The 19,302-nt window shown below is 45.2% G+C and overlaps 1 protein-coding gene across 1 annotated transcript in view; it reads right to left on the bottom strand.

Annotated features, from left to right (window-relative positions):
- Nucleotides 1–15,398, bottom strand: part of ARFGEF2 (ADP ribosylation factor guanine nucleotide exchange factor 2) — an 88,198-nt gene extending 72,800 nt beyond the window's left edge. The window contains exons 1-3 of the mRNA XM_027621198.2: nucleotides 15,262–15,398; nucleotides 2,819–2,849; nucleotides 2,064–2,187 (exon numbers count right to left, since the gene is read on the bottom strand). Of these exons, the coding sequence (XP_027476999.1) occupies nucleotides 2,064–2,187; nucleotides 2,819–2,849; nucleotides 15,262–15,382 (276 nt within the window). The 5' untranslated portion in view covers nucleotides 15,383–15,398. The remainder of the gene's footprint in view (nucleotides 1–2,063; nucleotides 2,188–2,818; nucleotides 2,850–15,261) is intronic.
- Between the last annotated feature and the right edge of the window lie 3,904 nt (nucleotides 15,399–19,302).

Below are 19,302 nucleotides of genomic sequence, written 5' to 3'. Positions count from 1 at the left end.
GCCAGATCTGGCTTACAATTTTAGTTTAATGACCCCTGGTTAAGAATTCAGACGGGGTGGGGAGAGGTCTAGATACTCACCCCATTCCACCACTTCCTGGGCAGGGGGAGCTCTGTAGGGCTGGTCACTTTATTCTCTCAGCCTCCATTTCCTCAATTCCGAAATGAGGATGAGAGTTAAGTAACCAGAGTGTTGCTGGGAAGATTAAACACAATGCTGCGGACAGAGCACTGAGCACAGGGCCCAGCACAGGCCAAGTACTCAATAGCCACTGTTCTTAGTACATCGGTAATGTTAACCGTCAGCACCAGCTTCAGAACTAGACCGTAACATGAGAAGAAAACAACTAAAATTAACTTATGCCAAATTTCCTCAGAAAATTTCACAGCAACAAATATTTTAGGATGGAAGGAGGACTTGGGCCTGCCATTTAAGAATTCTTGGCTCATTATATGTTTCACATAGGACAATCTGTACAGAATTATACTGAATGAGAAAATAGCTTTTCATTTGGAAGAACTGCTTCTGTGAAGAAACTGTCATCAACTTTCAAGTACAGATATATCAAAGAAGCGAGATTAATAGAGTAAATATTAGACTGGAGATGCCAAAAACATGGCATGCCCACGGCCACTTGGCAGCCCGTGCCTGAGCAGACATCACCAACTGATCACCGTATTTTCTCAAGAAATCCAGATGAAGCTTCAGATAGCTTTTCAACACAGCTTCTGAGCAATCATAATATAAAACCTATTCACTATGCCTGTTCTAGAAAGTACTGATAAATTGTGGACCTCTGAATATAATTTTTTAATTTATCAACCTTTTTCCATTGATGTGTAGGTTGCCTGCTGGGGTTAAGGATAAAAGTGAGGTAACCAGAAACCTCAGTAGAGCTAAAAAAAAAAAAAAAAAAAACGAGAATGCTGGACCAGGAATTAAGAGACCCACATTGTAGCCCTGTCTCTGTCTTTCATACTTGCATATTACTGGACAAGTTATCTTAACTTCTCTATTCCTGTTTCTTCATCAATCGAAGGTGATTTATAACAAGGTCCCTGTGGCTCTCATATAGTCAATCCTTATTGTTCCCAGATCCTTTATTTGCAAATGTACCCAACTCAACTACAATTTCTTTGTAAGCCCAAATCAATACTCGTGGCACTTCTGCAGTCATGTGTGGACGCACGCAGAGCAGTGAAAAAAATCAAATCACTTGATGCACACGTTCTCAGCTGAGGTCAAACAAGGAGACGCTCTGTCTTCTCATTTCAGCTCTTATACTGTAAGCATTATCTTTTCTGTGGCCTATTTCATGCCACATTTTTTGCCCCCCCCTTTTTTTGTCCATTTTGTTGGTGTTTTTGCCATTTAAAATAGTCCCAAAGCACTGTGCTGAAGTGCTGTCTACTGTTCCTAAGAGCAAGAAGGCAATGATGTGCCTTTCAGAGAAATTACATGTTAGGTGAGCTTTGTTCAGGCATTTACAGTGCTGTGACCATGAGTGCAATGTTAATGAATCAATAAGATATATTAAATAAGGCATCTTTAAACAGAAAAACACAAAGAACAAAGTTACATATTGCTTTATGTATTGATCAGTTGATGAATGTGTTGACGCCAGAGGCTTACAGGCACCTTATCCTGTATTTCTTATGGGAACAATGATTCAGGATTTGCTTATTCCACATTCACAGTGTCCTTATAGAATATTACCACAAATGATGAATAGTGATATCTATTTCTCTACTTGATATTCTGAATTTTAATGCCATCAAGAAAGAGGTGGCATAAAAATATTGCATGTGCCCATGTGTGCCCACATTTCCAACTAATCCTAAAGGTTTCACTTAGAAAAACATACGTAAGGGAATACAACAAAGTATTTCCAGGGAAACACATTCTTGTTCTGGCTAAGGAGGTCAGACCCCTTACCCTTCCCTCCCTCAAAGAACATGTTGGATTGCTCCTTCCTCCATCACCCTGGAAGCACAGTTCCCCTGAAAGGACCAGCGATGGCTTGGAGGAAACCCTCTTTATACCAGCAAGTTTCAATGTGGTACCTGCAAGCAGTCGAGGGATGTGCTGACCACCCGGGGGGACTTGGACTGGCAAGCTAGCTCGAATGGAAGGAAATACTTGTCAGCTTCAATGAAGTTTGCCTTTGGTGGTGCGGCAGCGCCAAGCCTAGAGAAAAAGCAGGAGAGGGCCAGAGAGGGGAAGTGAAAAAACAAAAAGTTTGCTTTTCCTACACATCACTCTAACTTCCCATCCCACTTGCAATCATTTAATTGAAAGTGCCTGCAAACTACATCTGTGGGGCGAGACAATTAAAAATGGAAACACATGCATTAGGACAAAAGACCAAAGTGCTACAGGCAGAAGGGAAGGTCTCTGATTAGGGAGCTATGCTGACAGCATCCTGGACTGAATCCTGGCATCAGCCATGTTCTGAAATGTGACCAACTGGCTTTTTAACTATGAAGACGAGAAGCAGCCATTTCTGGGGCAAGCTGTCCTCCTGCCCAAGGAAGCATAACATACAGGCCAAGGGCTTTGCCTCATCTGTCAAGAAAAGGTACAGCAGCATTAACTTGATCTACTCTACCCTTTCCTGCAAATGTGCAGTTATTGAGTTGGTAACCTGTTAACCTAGCATCTGTTCAAACACATACGGAGTCCTGCCATGCGTCCGACACTGCCAGGAGAGTGTGTGCCACCTGGGAGCTAAGGAATATGAAAAAGCACGCACAGAAAGGGGTTCCCATGGCTACTACCTCTGCCTTAACACTGTATTCCAGCAAAGAGAAGAGCTTACCTCTGCTTTTCTATCTCTGTTTTAATTTCATCTGGTGGGGAAGAAAGAAAGCCATGTTAGGAGCATGAAATATTTATATAAAAGAAAACTTTACTAAAACATATTTGGAAAATATTAAAAAGAATGTTTATGAGCTTTTGAAGAACGAAATGCTGACAGGAAATGATTAAAAGTGACTATAATAACAATAGCTAACACAGACATGGAGGTTATTTTGTGCTAGGCACTGCTCTAAGTACTTCACATACTTTCATTTACTTAATCCTCAAAACAATCCTATGAGGTAGGTGGTATTTATCTCCATCTTATTTAGAGCAGGACTTCTCAACCAAGACACACTGACAATGTGACACTGGGGAACAGGTGATCCATGGGGCTGTCCTGTGCACTACAGAATGTTTAGCAGCATCCCTGGCTTCTACCAACTGGGTGCCAGGAGCAACCTCCTGCACTCTGGAAAACCAAAAATGTCTCTAGACATTGCCGAGTGTCCCCTGGGGCAAAACTGCCCCAGTTGAGAATCACTGATTTAGATGAGAAGCCACGGCACAGAAAGGTTAGGTAATTTGCCTCCTGTGATGTATCAGGAACCAGGGAACCAGAATTTGAATCTAGGCATTTTGGCCCCATAGTCCAATGTTTAGCTATTTCCCCATTCTGCAAAATGTATGTTAACGACAGCTACCACAATATTATGGTCATGTAATAACATTTCAACTGTCTAAAAATATGTATAGCAGACTGGCAACAAACAGAACAAAAAGCTGTGTTAGTAGAATGACTATTTTTTCTTTTTTCACATTTTCTATGATAAGCATATATATTTTTACAAATCTGTTTTAATTGTGGTAAACACACCTAAAAATTTACCATCTTGACCATTTTTAAATGTACAGCTCAGTATATTGACTACACTCATATTGTTGTGCTAAGGCATATATAATTTTTATGAATTAAAAATTTTTACCATGGAGGTTATAACAACTACCCAGTGAAGGTTACAGAAATAGTGTCATTATTCACAAATCACAACCTCAAAGAGATAATCTTATTTCCGAGAGAAAAGGGTTCTGTGCCCCTGAAACAACAGAACACTCCATCTAGACATAGAGAGAATTCTCCCCCACCCCCTCAGTCAGATAGTATTCTTGCATGTTAGGCTCTGCAGGCTCAACATATTATCAAAGCAGGCCACTGAAATAAGTCTGCACTGAATGCCATGTATTTAGATAATCTCCAAAAGGGCAGCCTTTTTACAATCTGTTGAGAACCAGTGGTTTGGATATGGCATTAGTTATCCCAGCAACACAGTTCTGGTAATTACAAATTTCCTTTGCTTGGAGAACTCATATTCTAGACTGAGCTAGGAAGTGAAAACTGAACAACTAGACTCACCAGCGGTGGCAATTTCTAACCTTCACGCCACCCTTCCAATGTCTTCTTACTACACACGTAAGAAAATGGGTGAGGAACACCCAGATGATTAATATCAAGTATTTTGCTCATGGACCATAAGGGCTGTGACACACAGGGTCTGTTAAAGAGAGCTCTGTGGCATGGTTCCTTCCCTTTAGGGATAAGAATCCACTATGGAAGTAGCTGTGGCTTCCTCTAGTAGAGGCCCCCAGGCTGTGGGAATGGCCCAGGAGGCTGGGAGCCAAGCTTGCAGAAATCTATATACATAGTATCAAGGCTCTGCTCAGCGCTTAAGATCGTGTCACTGTGCGACACTCCAAAGGGGTACTGCTGCTCAAACTTGAAAGAAAGTAAGGTTTCCTTCCAACCATGGTTACTTTGTTAGAGTTGAGATGTTCAATGTATCTGAAGCAATGAGACCTTCACTATAGTCTGTGCTGGCCTCTGAGCTCCAAAATTATCTGTTTTGGAATGTCACCGGTGCTAACTCACCAATGGCTAAGGCAGGGTCTGACCTACAGCAGGTGGCCAACAAGTGACAGTTCTTTTGCTCTTTTCTTAAAACAGGAGCCAGAAACAGTGCAAAATCTCTAGTGCCATGGGTGGAACCAAGCAGAGCCAAGGGGAAAAAGAAAATGAAGGGTAGGTGCCCATTCAGTCCGCACCACAACCCAGGAAGGCCAGAGCACTCTTATCCCATAACTGTTACACAGCTGAGGAATCTGGAACACATGTGAAGCCACCTGCCCACCATCACAGCCACCAAGTGCTACTGGGTAGTCAGGATTCGTAACCCAGGCTGTGTGCTCCAGAGCGATACTCCAGAACCCCTCAACGATGAGGCAGAGGAGGAAGGTGGGTGAAGGAAGAGGAGCATGTGGAAGGGCACACCTTCTATATTTACAGAAGAATATTATATTTATATTCTATAAAGACACTCTGGTTTATTGCCTCACATTTTAATAGGCACTGCTTTCCCGACAGCCAACTGGGCAATTAGCAGTCATAAATGAGCAGGCTGGAAAGCAGGGAGACCTGAGTCGGTGAGGCAGCTTCAACTGAAAAGCAGCACTATCTTCCTAGGAAGTCCTTTCTGGGCATCGCTGCTATCTATGAACCCCAAGGGTCAGATTCCCCCATTCATCAGTGGCTTTGGCACTGACCTCTGCTCTACTCCCAAGCTGAGTCCAACAACCACCTTCACCAACCTCAATATGCCATCACTGGTCAACTGGCCCAAAGTGGCCCAAAGTGTCCCAACGTCCCTGCAAACCTTCAACTCTCCCCCACACATCTGACCTGCCACACACCTGCCTCCTATACAAACCAAGGCTGCCCTCAATTCCTTCAACTTCCCCTCCGAGGACCCCCCCCCCCCTCCGCCCTGCTCCAAGCCAGGCTGCGTAGCTGGTCACACTTGGAGTCTGGTCCCTACGTAGAACTGTGGCACTTCCAGCTCCTTCCTGTTTCATCCCCTCAATCTCCTTTCCTTCCAGATGTCCTCAACTGCTCTCAGAAGGGCCCTTCTTTGGCCTGTCAGATCTTGATGAGTCCAACATGTCAGCTCTCCCCATTCTTCAGTTTCCAGGATGGGTCCCATTAGCAGGACTGTTATCAGAATGATAGGCAATCCACAGCCATGACTCTCTCTGACCTTTAGTCTTTAATTTCTGGCAAAATTCCAAACTTGGATTACACTACTATCTCCTTTTGACCTGTCTCCACCTAACCAGACCTCTGCCAACAGGGCAAATTGGTAGGGCTACAGAGCCATAATCACCAACCACGACAGAACCCTAAATCATGCCAGGTGAGCCCATCTCCTCTAGCCTCCACAGACAACTGCATGTTTCTCTGCTCTCCTCAAATACCCCACCTCCCCTCCTAACCATCACCCCTCCTCTTTACTCACAACTCATGCTCCTGGCATCTCCTATCTCATTTAGAGATTAGAAACGGCCACAAGGAGACTTCGGCAACTTAACCATTAGAGAACCTACAAACTGACCCACTTCTGGACTCAGCCTCCACTCTCTCCTGCCAGAGGACAGGGTCCAATCCCTCCACCTCTGTAGTCTCCCATCCCTATCTGCCTCTTGGGAATTTCATGCTGTCCGTTCCACCTAGAATCTGATCACTTTTCACCGTGCTAGGCTACCAGCACCACCATCCACGCTGCTCCAGCTCTCATCCTTCCTCACACCCTTATCTTTCTTCACACAGCAGCCAGAGGGACTCCCTTCAAATGTAAATGAGATTACATCTGCTCAAAACAGATTATCCATAACCCTTATAATATAAATCACATTACATCTGCTCCTTTGCTCAGAACTTTCCACTGGCTTCCCATCTCACAATGAATAAAATCCGAAATCTTGACCTTGGCCTCCAAGCCTCTGTAAGATCTGGCCCTGGGCCATCCCTCTGATCTCACCTTCTACCACCCCGCCCCCCAGCCTGCTTGTTGCATGTTCCAGTTTCAGGGACTTTGCAATTGCTATTCCTGCTGCCTGGAATGCCCTCCCTCCCTCCCTTAAGTGCACTGTTCAAATGTCACCTTCCCTCACCACCCAAAACTGCCATCTCTGCGCCCCCCCCCCCCCCCCCCCCCGTAATTCTGTATCTCCTCACCTGCTTTACTTTTTCACTTTACTCTGGTTTATTTTTCCAATCTCTCTTCACAGTATTTACCGCCCTTGACATATTATTTATCAGTTCATTTGTTATCTGTCTTCCCCAAGGGAATATAAACTGTGACAGCAGAGACTTCTGTCTGTTCTGTTCATTGCTGAATTTCCAGCACCTAGGAATTCCTAGGTGGAGAGCAGGCACTCAATATTTGTTGAATGAATAAACTGTCCTTTTTCTTTCCTGCATTATTTAACCTCTCACTCAATTGGCTCCCTTCCCAAGTTTCAACCTTTAAAGAAAGAAAAGATAAGACAAAAAACCTGTGACCCACATTTCCTCCTCCTTCCCTTTACACCAGAGCCAAACTTTGGACAGCAAAGAGGTGCCCATGTTCACTGCCTATTTCTTCACCTCCCACGCAGGCCTCAGCCCACTCCAGTCTGGTTTTCACCCTTCACCACACCCCCAAAACAGCTCAAGTTAAGGTCACCAATGACCCCCATGTCTCTCAATCTGATGGACATTTTGCTACTCTCCATCTAACTTGACCTCCCTGCAGCATTTGACCTTACTGGCCTCTCCGACCTTGAGATGTTCTCTAGTTCTGCCACCACAGGCACACATTCTCATGGGTCCTCTGTTTCTTGCCCCAAGTCCTCCCTACTGCCCGTGCAGACTCCACCTCCCCACCCAGACAAGCAGGCAGGGGTTCCTCCAGCCCAGGAAGACCTCCTCTGCCTCTCCTCTGTCCACTCTCTCCCTAAGCCACCTCATCCTCAGTTGCCACTGAGGCTCTCCTGACTCCCGAATCACGATTTCCAGCCCAGGCCTGCCTCATGAACAGCAGGCTGTACCTCCATCCATTGATGACTCCACCTGTCCGACTGGATGCTCAAAGGTAGGGGAGCCTCAACACATCAAGTCCCAACTCAGATCAACCTCCTGCCCCCTACCTCTCCCCAGATGGTCTTCCCACACTCCCACCTTACAGAATGGCACCACCATCCATCCAGCTGGGTGAGTACCAGTCTTCTTTATCCAATGTTCTTATCCAACCCATCAACAAGTTTTGTCAGCTTCACCTTCTGAGCAAGTGGGGAATACATTCTCTTTGTCCGCCTTCTGTCATCACCACTCGAAGTCCAGACACCAACATCTCTCACCTGGAAGATGGTAACTGCCCCCTCATTGTCCCTGGGCCATCCCTCTGGTCTTTCTCTGAAATGTTCTGAACACAACGTCCCAAGTGATTGTTCCAAAATACAAACCTGGCCATCCTGTCGCCTTCTCCCTTGTTTGGAACTCTTCAGGGCTGTCTCGCTGCTTTTGGTGTGAAAATCAAACTCCTCACCATGACAACCTTGGGGTGGGCCCTGGCCTACCCCTCCCGCCTTATTCTCAAACACTCAGTCCCCTCTCATTTACCATGCTCCAACCACACAGTGGCCTCTTTCAGTTTCTCTCGTTTTTTTTTTTTAATCCCTTTTTTCTATTTTGAGATAACTGTCAATTGACATTTTAGTTTCCTTAACAGTTATACTCCTCCCTGCCACAGGGCCTTTGTACATTCTGTTCCCACATGCTGCTAAAATGCCTCTCACCCCAATCTATTTGTTTTTTTTTTAAAGGTTTTCCATTTTTTTTTTTTAAGACTTTATTTATTTGACAGAGAGAGACAGAGAGAGAGAGAGAGGGAACACAAGCAGGGGGAGTGGGAGAGGGAGAAGCAGGCTTCCCGCAGAGCAGGGAGCCTGATGCAGGGCTCGATCCCAGGACCCTGGGATCATGACCTGAGCCAAAGGCAGACGCTCAACGACTGAGCCACCCAGGCACCCCCAATCTATTTCTTATTTATCATTCAGATCTCAAGACTTCCTCAGGGAAATTTTCCCTCACCCCTTTGTTCACTCCCCTGCAGGACCAGGTTTCTCCCCTTCACAGGACTTTTTAAGTTGTTAGTATGATCCAGAGGATGGGATCATCTGACTAACGCACTTCTTCCCCATTAACTGCAAACTCCATTAGAACAGGGTCCTTGTTTGTTTCCCTTACATCATGACACCAAATGTGACACCCAAATAAATATCTTCTCAATGAATGTCACCCCACCCTTGTTTACTCAACAGATAAAAGGAACATATAAATAACAAATATGCACTGACCGCTCCCTGGGACCAAGGAAAAATTTAAGAAATTTAATAGCACAAGAAGGCCATTCTCCCCACAAATCTATAAAACTTAATAAAGTACCTAATAAAAAAGCTAAAAGACTTATTTACAACCAAAACAGTAAACTGAAAGAAGCTTCTTAAAGGAGGACTCCAGGAATGAGTCAAGGTTTTCTAAGATAACCTTGCTGGAAAGACAGTCAAGTATTTTCCTGGCAGGCTCCCGAAGCCTGGTGAAATTGGTGAGAACTAAATACAGTTCTGAGCTATTTATATAGGAGACTCCATGTACTTGCTGATGAAGTACACGTTTTCACAAGTCTGCTCTTTTCCATAAAGAATAGTCTTACTGTTTTCCCCAGCACTGCTTACAGAGTCTCCCCTGAGACTTACAAGCACAGGACGAGCTCTAAATTCATCCAACCAACCGCTTGCTTCACTAGCATCGAAATGTCAGAGACTTGCAAAAATGTCCATAAACCAACTTATACGGGAGGCAGAGAAGAGCAAGCATTCCTTCCTTCTCCTTTAAATACGGTAACGCCAGTGCCTCTGAATTTTAGCAGATCAGCTCTCAGGCGCCAGGTTTCTGTGACATGACTGCATTGGTTCACTTATCCTTCACCATAATCCTGGGACATAGTTATTACCACCTTTATCATTTCAGGAAACCGAGGCTCAAAGAAACTAAATTGTCAGCCCAGGATCACATGACTAATCAAGAAGCAAAGTTTCCAACTCAGCTCTCAGTGAATCTTCTGCCAAATTAATAAATAAATACTTTTCAATAATCAAAAGCCAACTTTTTAGATGCTGCTTCTAGGCAGATGACCCACTCCTAAAGAAGCGTCATAAAGCTTTTCAACAAAAAGTAATCTGTCAAGGTCCTGAGTCCTGGTATTTCTCAAAACTTTAATATGCAGCACATGTAAACAAAATGTCTAATCAAAACACCAGAATTTACTAAAACTAAAGGCTTTATTCTGTATTTCAACAGAAGGCCTTACTTTATCTGCTGTGACAATTTAGGGATTTTTTTACTATTTTTCAAATTTTGTACTTAGGTTCTTCCTAATGGTGAGAATAGTTATTTTGAACACATTAGAAAAAAACCAACATCATATGGAAGACAAAGCAATTTACTGTTTATCATATGGACGTGTAAATGTTAAATTTTTTTGCATATTAATATACAACTAAGATTTATGAATGTACTCTCTTAATTGGCTCCTTCCCAATGACATTTAAACTAGTTCAAGTTTTTTCTACTTTAAAAAAAAAAGAAGAAAAAAAACCTCCCAGGATCAACATCTCCTGCCTCCCCTTCATACCACGGCCAAGCTCTGGGAAACAACTGTCTGTGCTCACTGTCTCTTTCCTCACCTCTCACGCCGGCTTCAACCATTCCATGCTGGTTTGCACCTTCACTGTGCCACCACAAGAGCTCAAGCTAACATCACCAATGACCCCCATGCCTCTAAATTCCATATATTAAACAAGATTGGCAAATCTAAAATTGGATTTTATGATTTTTTTTTTAAGATTTTATTTATTTATCCAACAGAGAGAGACACAGCGAGAGAGGGAACACAAGCAGAGGGAATGGGAGAGGGAGAAGCAGGCTTCCTGCCGAGCAGGGAGCCCAATGTGGGGCTCGATCCCAGGACCCCGGGGATCACGACCTGAACCGAAGGCAGACGCCTAGACTGAGCCACCCAGGCACCCCTGGATTTTATGATTTCTATGTCAGGACAGAACATGTGTTACAGTTCTTTCCCACCTGGCTGTGCAGATGTGGGCAAGATGCTCTCTGAGCCTTGGTCTCCCTTTGCCTGTGGTACCCAAAAACAGACACCAATTCCACATCACAACTCTAGAATTAATCAAAGGCAGTTTACTGCTGATGAAGAGAGATGTCATAAATCAGAGCACTTCATAACTCAAATGAAGCTTATAGGACATAAGCTCTTCACCCTCATTTCTTTCTTCCCATTAGTCCCTAAGGTGAAGTAAAACAAAGACATATGCAGCAAAAAGCTGCAGAAAAAAAGCTGTCATCTTCTTGACTAGAGGCTTTCAAATACACCCCAAAATTCAACTACAGAAAATATGGTCTCTTTACTTACCAAATGCTTTACTTCATGAAACTTCAAAACGTTCATGCAGTGCAATTGTTTAAAGACTCCATCGAGTATTTTATATACACTAACTTTCATATGGAGAAGCAGTACAACACTAGAGTAAATGGTTAAGATCTGGCTCTGGAGCCAGACTGCCAGTTTTCCCTACTGGATCCATGGCTTACTGGTTGAGTTATGCTGGCCAACTTCTCTGGGCCGCAGTGAGGATAATAACAGTAAGAACTAAACTGCATGTAAAGCACATGGCATTGTGCCTAGAACATAGGAAAGCTTAGTACATGGTAGATAGCAATAGTTATTACATAACATGTGATTTTAAAAAGTGACTCAATTGGTTGATAAATGATGTGTCAGTGTAGCTTCATCATGGTAATAAGTGTTCCACTCTGAGGAGGGATGCCTAATGGGAGAGGCTATGCATGTGTGGGGGCAGGGGGTACATGGGAATGCTCTGTGTACCTTCTGTGCAACTTTGCTGTGAACCTAAAACTGCTCTAAGAAAATCTATTTTTTAAAAAAGATCACTCTGTTTCATATGAAAATATGTTTACTATTTTCATATTTTCTTGATAATGACTAAGAATGATGCCTACTAATTAGAGCACTCAGCCCTTGCTTACCACTCCGTTCAGATTATTTAGTAAGATATCGCATCTCTTATCATATATACCAGAAGAGTACCATTAGAACAATTCAGTTATTAACATTTTCCAGATTTCCAGACAAATTTTTCCATACTCAATTTAAAAACCTTCAGATTATCTTGTCAAGTCTCCAAACTCCACAGAGTTTAAGAACAGTACTATCATTTAAAGTGGGATCATGAGAGAAAATGGCCCTGAAGACAGTTATGAAATGGATGTTTAAGAATGTATGTATGTGCCCCAATGGAGGACCGAAAGGTTCAAGATCATTAATATACATCAAAGCTTCATTAACAAGGTAAAGAGCAACAACATCCTTGGGTGATGAATACTCTTACAGGATATTCTGATATCTCCAGATAAAGGTTGGAAGGACACAATCTCCTAATTGGGCAGTCCATATCTGTGCATTTGGCATTTAGCGCAGATAAACCACCGAGATTACTGTAAACCTGTCCATCCCAATCATCACTGCTTTTACAAGGGACAAGCCCTGTCTTCGTTGAGCTTAAGCAAGTTAATGCTCCAATAAACACAGCCTCCTGGTCGTGTAATTACATTCTTATTTATTGCATCTACAAACCAAATAGAGCAATAAGTCACTCCTGACCGAGGAACCAATGCAAGTTAAGAACATCAAGTTAGAGAGTTCAGTTTCTGTGGTTTGTCACAGCTTAAACTAATAATAAAAAACAACAGCAAGCCTTTACAGAGCACCTAGTACCTGCCAAGTTCTTTAGAAATGTCAATTAACTTCACCTTTATAATTCAATGAGGAAGGTATTAATACCTGTCCAAGATCACAAAGATAAGAAGTGGAAGGCAAGCGATTTGAACCCAGGCAATCTTGAGTCCAGAGAACACACTCCTAATCTCTCTACTATGCAGTCCCTGTATCCCTGACCCCTTTCCCCCAATTCTATAACCAACGACAGAATTGTATCACAGCTGTTTCCTGTAAGTGCTCTCTATCATCTAAGCATTTCAACTTTGAGTGGTCATTTATAGTTCCTCTTATCAAAATTCATGGTAATCTCTAAAATGCCAGCCACATTGCAATACTTCTTATACACAAGCTCATACATAGGCTTGTTTCAGCTATTCTGGGCACAAGAGATGCAGAATGAATTATCACCGTGTACTTGGTTTTCTATTGCTTATTAATAAAAGCAGCCATTTCTATTTAAAAGCAGTGACACAATTACTCTCTTAAAAAAGATGGTCAGTTTAACTTAACACTGTGCATAGGTTCCCTTATAATATTACCCAATTTGATGACAATGATGAGCCACCATGACGTTTGGCTACTCATTTAACCTAAGGCCAAATTACTTCCTATATCAGTTTTTTTTTTTTTAAGATTTAATTAATTTATTTGAGAGACAGTGAGAGCATGAGCGGGGGGGGGGGGGGTGTCAGAGGGAGAGGGAGAAGCAGACTCCCCGCTGAGCAGGGAGCCTGACATGGGGCTCAATCCCAGAACCCTGGGATCATGACCTGAGCCGAAGGCAGCCGCTTAACCGACTGAGCCACCCAGGCGCCCCATATATCAGCTATTTCTTACAATTCACTACTAAAACATTGAACGTGCATTCCACAATTTGGGTTGGAAAAATCTAAACTTCTGACCAAAGATATGATGCAAAAAATATCTAACAAGCTCTCAGTGTTTTGACCCTTTATTACCCATAAGGCAATTTCATAAGTAGGTTCCAACAATGTGATACACAGTTTGGTGAAAATTTTATGTCAAGTCTTCTGACAAGGAGGAATGAAAACTTTTCTGCCAGATTACTATTTTTAAATTTCTGCAACAATACTCTTAAAGTAATACTGAGAGGACAGAATCCAGGCAGATTTCAAAATAGAGTTCTAAGTATTGGGCTTTTGCCTAACAAACTGCTTTGTAGTGCTTATCCTGCATTCCTGATAAAACAATATCCAAGAGTTAGCCTTGGTTTTCTGAATAGAAAAGCTTTACAAATCCAAATCTCAGTAAATTCCTCCAATTGACCCTGGATTTCACAGGACTAACATCTGTTTCCCGGCTATCTAAGCAACAACAACCTCTCCATCAATAGTTCTTGACCCTTGAGGGAGCCTCAGACCCTTCTGAGAATCAGTTGAAAGCCATGGACCCTCTTCTCCAGAAGTGCAGAGTTCACAAGCTCATCCCTAGGCCCCAAGAAGAGAATGCCTGCACTATACCTTATACCAATTGTAGTGAGAAAAGTGATGGCAACTTCGAACGCTTTGACAGAAAAATCACATTTTCTATGGACTCAGTCAATTTGTTAGGGGGGGAAAAAAAAGTCTTTTTACAGATTCCAGACCAAAGGCAACAGGGTGGTGAATTAGCTTGAAGCTAGCCCTGAAATGTACTCATCGTAACTGCCCAGAACTCTCTTCTCCTGAAACTGCACTTAGTGAATACTTCTTGCCTTTCAGGACTCAGCTCAAATGTCACCTCCTCAGAAAGTAATACTTTCTTGACAACCTATCAAAAGCAGTCCTCAGGCCCTCTTTATCACATCTTGCTGTTTTACTTTCACAGAAGTATTTATCAGCATTCAAAAATGTCTGGTAATTTTCTTATATATTTTTTTGTTTCTCCTTTTAGACTACAAGGGCCACAAGGGCAAATACCTTGTCTGTCTTATTCCCCTCCGTATCCTCTGTGCCCATCACAGCGCCTAGACGACAGAGGGCATTTGATAAATATTTCAATGCTTAAAAAGTAAAAGACAGCATGTTGATGTTGTAATCAACTACCAAGGGTTTAACTAGCTATGAGTTAGAGTACTCTCCCTCTTTCCATAATCTGTGGGTCCATTCAATCAACACCTACTAAGTGCCAGGCACTCCTGCGAATGCAAGGGGTCCAGCAGTGAATAAAACAGACGAGTCTCTCTGCCCTCATACACCCTCTAGTGAACTGCCCGCAATTAGCAGATCTCTTGCACCTACCTAGGAGGTGTAGGTTATGACGGAATTATGGGAGAGCCCCAAATTAAAGGAAACCATTCTCCAATCCGGGACTTCGAAAGCAAGCCTCAGGGATTTCCCTAAACCAGTTGAGCAGCTCTTCCCACTTGCTCTGCTCACGTGGGAACCCTAACTAGAAGAACCAAGTAAAGAAAAAACTTGGGGCAAGGGCTACTGCTTCTGAGGGTGGTGAGGGGAGGAACCAGGAAACAGGACGGCAAGGAGTCGTGGCAAGAGCCCTGGGCTGGGAGGCTGGAGAGTTAGCACCAGCTTGTCACTAACTTGCTAGGTGACCTTGGGCCAGTGCCGAGCTCCCAGGGCATCAGTTTCCCCGGGGTATCATGAGAGGACCGGGAAGGTGGGATTCGAGGTCGGGGGAGGTGGAGGCCAGGAGGCCGGCGGGGTAACGGCCGGCGTGGGGAGGCCGGCGCGGGGCCGGGCCGGAGCGGCTCACCCACCGAGCGCCACCTGGCAGGCCCTGCGCAGCTGGGAGTGCTGGGGCCGCTTCACCTCCTTGTCGGCTAGGATCTTCTCCAGGGCCCGGGACACGAACATGCTCTTGGTCTGGCTCTCCTGCATGGCCCCGGCCCGGCGGGGGCTGGCAGCCCCGCGGGCGGGCGGCGCGAACAAGCGGGCGAGAGAGGCTGCGGGCCCGGCGTCCCGGCCAGCACCGGCCGCGTCCGTCCCCGCCGCCCCGTCAGGAAGCTACGCCGCGGCCCCACGGCGCCGCCATGTTGGAGCGCGTCACGTGACCACGTGACTGGCGGGGCCGCTACGGCCGCCGCGCGTCCGTCGACCCCGTGACCTCCGGCGGGGCGGGGCCTGCGGCTGGGGGCGGGCCCCGGAGCTGGGGGCGGGGCCCGGTGGGCAAGGAGGGGCGGGGCGAAAGAGCAAGGTAAGGAAACTGAAGGTGGGGGAGGCGAGCGGAAGTGGATGAAGGCAGGAAGGGACGGGCAGGACCCGAGAAAGGGGAGAGGGAGTACAGGTGGGGAAGGGAGCGATTGGAGGTGAAGGGGTGAGAGGAGAGAGGAGGTAGGAAGAGGAGAGTTCAGGAGAAGAGAAGTGGGGAAAAGAGTTGAGGAGAAGGAGAGAAGATACAGGGAGGAGGAGGAGTTGGGAGAAGGGAAGAGGAATGAAATGGAAGAGGAAGTGGTGTGGGAGGGAGGTGTGACAGAACGGCCGGAAAACACGGAGTGAGAAGGAGAGAGAGGAAAGGAAGGGGTGGAGGGAAAGGGGAGGTGAAGGGAAGGCAGAGAAGGGGTATTCATGGACGCTCTCCAAACACAGGATCTCGCATTGCCTGTTGGCGAGGCACACACCTTCCGCCCCACCTTCCCGTCGCTGCAGTAGAGCCCACGCCCGGCCATCCAGTTCAGTGAACTGTGTGTCTCGTGCCGCCTCCCTGCACCTCCCTTTGGAGTGTGTCCGTCCACGTTCATATAAATCTGTGGTTCTCCTCGGTGCTGTGCACGGGGCAGGGTGTTTGGGGTGTCTGACAGGTAGAGACGGAGATCACCAGTGTCACACAGCCTACAAGGGAGCGTAAGAAGACACAAGTCTGGCCCGAGGGCCCCTTGCCTTCTATCCCACCTCCAGTGATGTCACAACACCATTGGTGATGCCCCCTGGAGCCCTTCCTTTCACACGGCCTGCAACCGCCCCAGGGAGCCTGCATCCCTGCCACCCCCAAGGGAGCCGTGGTGCTGAGCAGGGCTCCTGCAAGGACAGTGTCTTTCTTGAAAACCCCCAGAAATTTCCCAGGCAGCATGCTCAAATGCTCTGGTCTCAGCTCAAACATCTCAGGAGGCCCTTCCCCACCGCCTGGCGTACAGGAGCCCCCCTCTCTCTATTTGATGTTTTTTACAACACTTTCTGGCCTTTTGCACTTATTGACTTACATGCTGTCAGACTAGGCTATAGGCCACAAAGGGGCAACAGTCTCCCCAGGGCCTGGTCCAGAGCCAGGTAGAATGTTTCATGGCCATAAATTCCATTGCTATAATGCAACTTTGCAGCTCTTCTCATCAGGAAATGAAGTTTGTTTCTCCACCCCCTTGGACTAGTTTTGTGACTTGCCTTGACTAATGGAATGTGGTGAAAGTGAGCCTGTGCATCAAGAGGCCTCAGATGCTCAGGAGCATACTGAAGAACGAGCACATGGAGAAAGAGGCCGAGTCATTCCAGTTGTCCCAGAGCTCCCAGCTGAGCCCAGCCCCCAGCCAACTCACCAGCTGATTACAGCACCTTGAAGAACCCTTGTGAGGCAGCAGAACTGCCCAGCCAACCCACAGAATAGCAGAAAGCAACACATTATTGCTAGGTTAACCCACTATATTTGGGGGTTGTTTGTTACACAGCAATGCATCACTGAGACACCTCTCAATCCTTATGTGTTGAATGAATGTGTGAATGAATGGATGTGTGAAACTCTCAAAAAATGCAGTATAATTCATGGAATGATGTGTTTTGTGTCATTCCCCACACTGAGGTCAGGCCATGTCACTACCCTGCTGAAAAACCCACAGTTCCTCTCAATTGCCCTTGGAATTGACTCTAAGTATCTCACCATGCCTGATTTCTCTGCCCTCATCTCTCTTTTCCCTTCTTCCTCCTCGGGACTCTCCCACCACTCTGGATTCCTTTTTGTTCCCATTAAGGGCTTGGCTTATGCGCCTCCCAGTCAATGCTTCTCAATGAAGCCGGTACCAACCCGAGGGACCTTTTGAAATTTTATTGTCATGAGAGGGGAGTAGGATTGCTTGACAACATCCTCTAGAGAGCTGGACAATCCTACGTAGTCTCACGTGGCTGGAGTAGACATTCTTGGAGGTGAAAAACCTATTAATTGTCATCTGAACCTAGAACGTACATCTGCTTGACATATAAATACAAAGTGTTTTTCATAGTCTGAATATATATCGAATCTTCCGGGAATGCAATTATTACTGTAATTCAAGAGAAAACTGCATTTTGTCTGGAACTTTACCAAATGTTGTTCTCAGTTTCGAAACCACATCACTACCATTTACGCCGGCCCTGGTATTTGAGTTGTCACAACAGCACCTCCCATCAGTCTGCAATTGTCATAATCCAGGGAATTCTACTTGTAGGTTCCAGCATCTGACTGCTTTATTATATCTTTTATTGTAATTGTGCTTTGGCATTTATATACTGGAATTAAATTTGCAGATTGTACATTGCTTTCCTTTTGTTTTGTCTTTGTTTTTTGTTACTTTTTTTTAAAAAGAGAGTGAGTAGTGAGTGAGAGAGTGAGAGAGAGGGAACACAAGCAGGAGAGGGGCAGAGGGAAAGGAGGAAGCAGGCTCCCCACTGAGCAGAGAGCTTGACACAGGGCTCGATCCCAGGACCCTGGGATCATGACCTGAACCAAAGGCAGACACTTAACCAACTGAGCCACCCAGGCACCCCTTTTGTTAGCTTTTTAAAAATTATGTCTGTAGAAAGATTCTGTAATCTACAAATTTTGTTTCAGAACAGTTAACTGAGGGCTTGTGATTATAAAAAAGGGACTGTGGTGTCTATTGGGGTTGGAAAGCACATCTGGCTGATACCTTCCATCATTCTGTTTCCAGCTCAAGGTCACCCACAAGGGAGGCTTTCACCAACCTCCCTGTCATACCACCCCCACCCCCACCACTGGATTCCACATCATCTTGATTTATTTTCTTTATTGCACTGAACTTAATTTGAAATGGGGGTGTTTATTTACCTGTGTCTTAGTTATCTATTGCTGCATCATTACCTGGACCTGCAAAACTACCTGAACACTTAATGGCTGAAAATCAAACATTTTTGGGGGCACCTGGGTGACTCAGTCTGTTGAGTGTCCAACTCTTGATTTTGGCTCAGGTCATGATCTCAGGGTCGTGAGATCCATCCCCAGCCCACTTGCTCTCTCTCTCTTAAAAAAAAAAATCAAACATTTATTACCTCACAGTTTCTGTGGAATTTGAGAGCAGCGTGGGTGGTTCTGGCTCAGGAGCTCCCAAGAGTTGTAGTCAAGCTGTCAGCTGGGGCTGCAGTCATCTGAAGGCTTGACTGGGGCTGGAGGAACTGCTTCCAAGGTGCCTCACTCACATGGCTGTTGGCTACAGGCCTCAGTTATTCCCTTCACCATGGAGCTGCTTGAATGTGCTTGTGACATCAGGCACCTCACTTTCCCCAGCAAGTGACCCAAGAGGAAAAAAGGAAAGAACAGCCATAGGAAGATGCCGCAATTTAATTATGACTTCATCTCTGCGGTGGCTCGCCATGCAGACTGATCAAGGGTGCTGTTGGAGACTTGACTGTGGTTGACGTAAATGTCAGTGGTGTGGTTTTGCAATGGGGAATGACATTTGTTAAAGTTGTAGGCAAAATACAGTTTTCCCTTGATTTGCCTAGAGTTGATTTAGAAGTGAATGACTAAGTCCAGCCCACACTGAAGAGGAGAAAAGTTGGGCTCCACCTTTTAAAGGAAAGGTCTGTTTTCACATGAG

The sequence above is a fragment of the Zalophus californianus genome, chromosome 8 (genome assembly GCF_009762305.2).
Source record: "Zalophus californianus isolate mZalCal1 chromosome 8, mZalCal1.pri.v2, whole genome shotgun sequence".
Classification (NCBI taxonomy): Eukaryota; Metazoa; Chordata; class Mammalia; order Carnivora; family Otariidae; genus Zalophus; species Zalophus californianus.
This window is presented reverse-complemented; position numbering and strand designations above follow the sequence as displayed.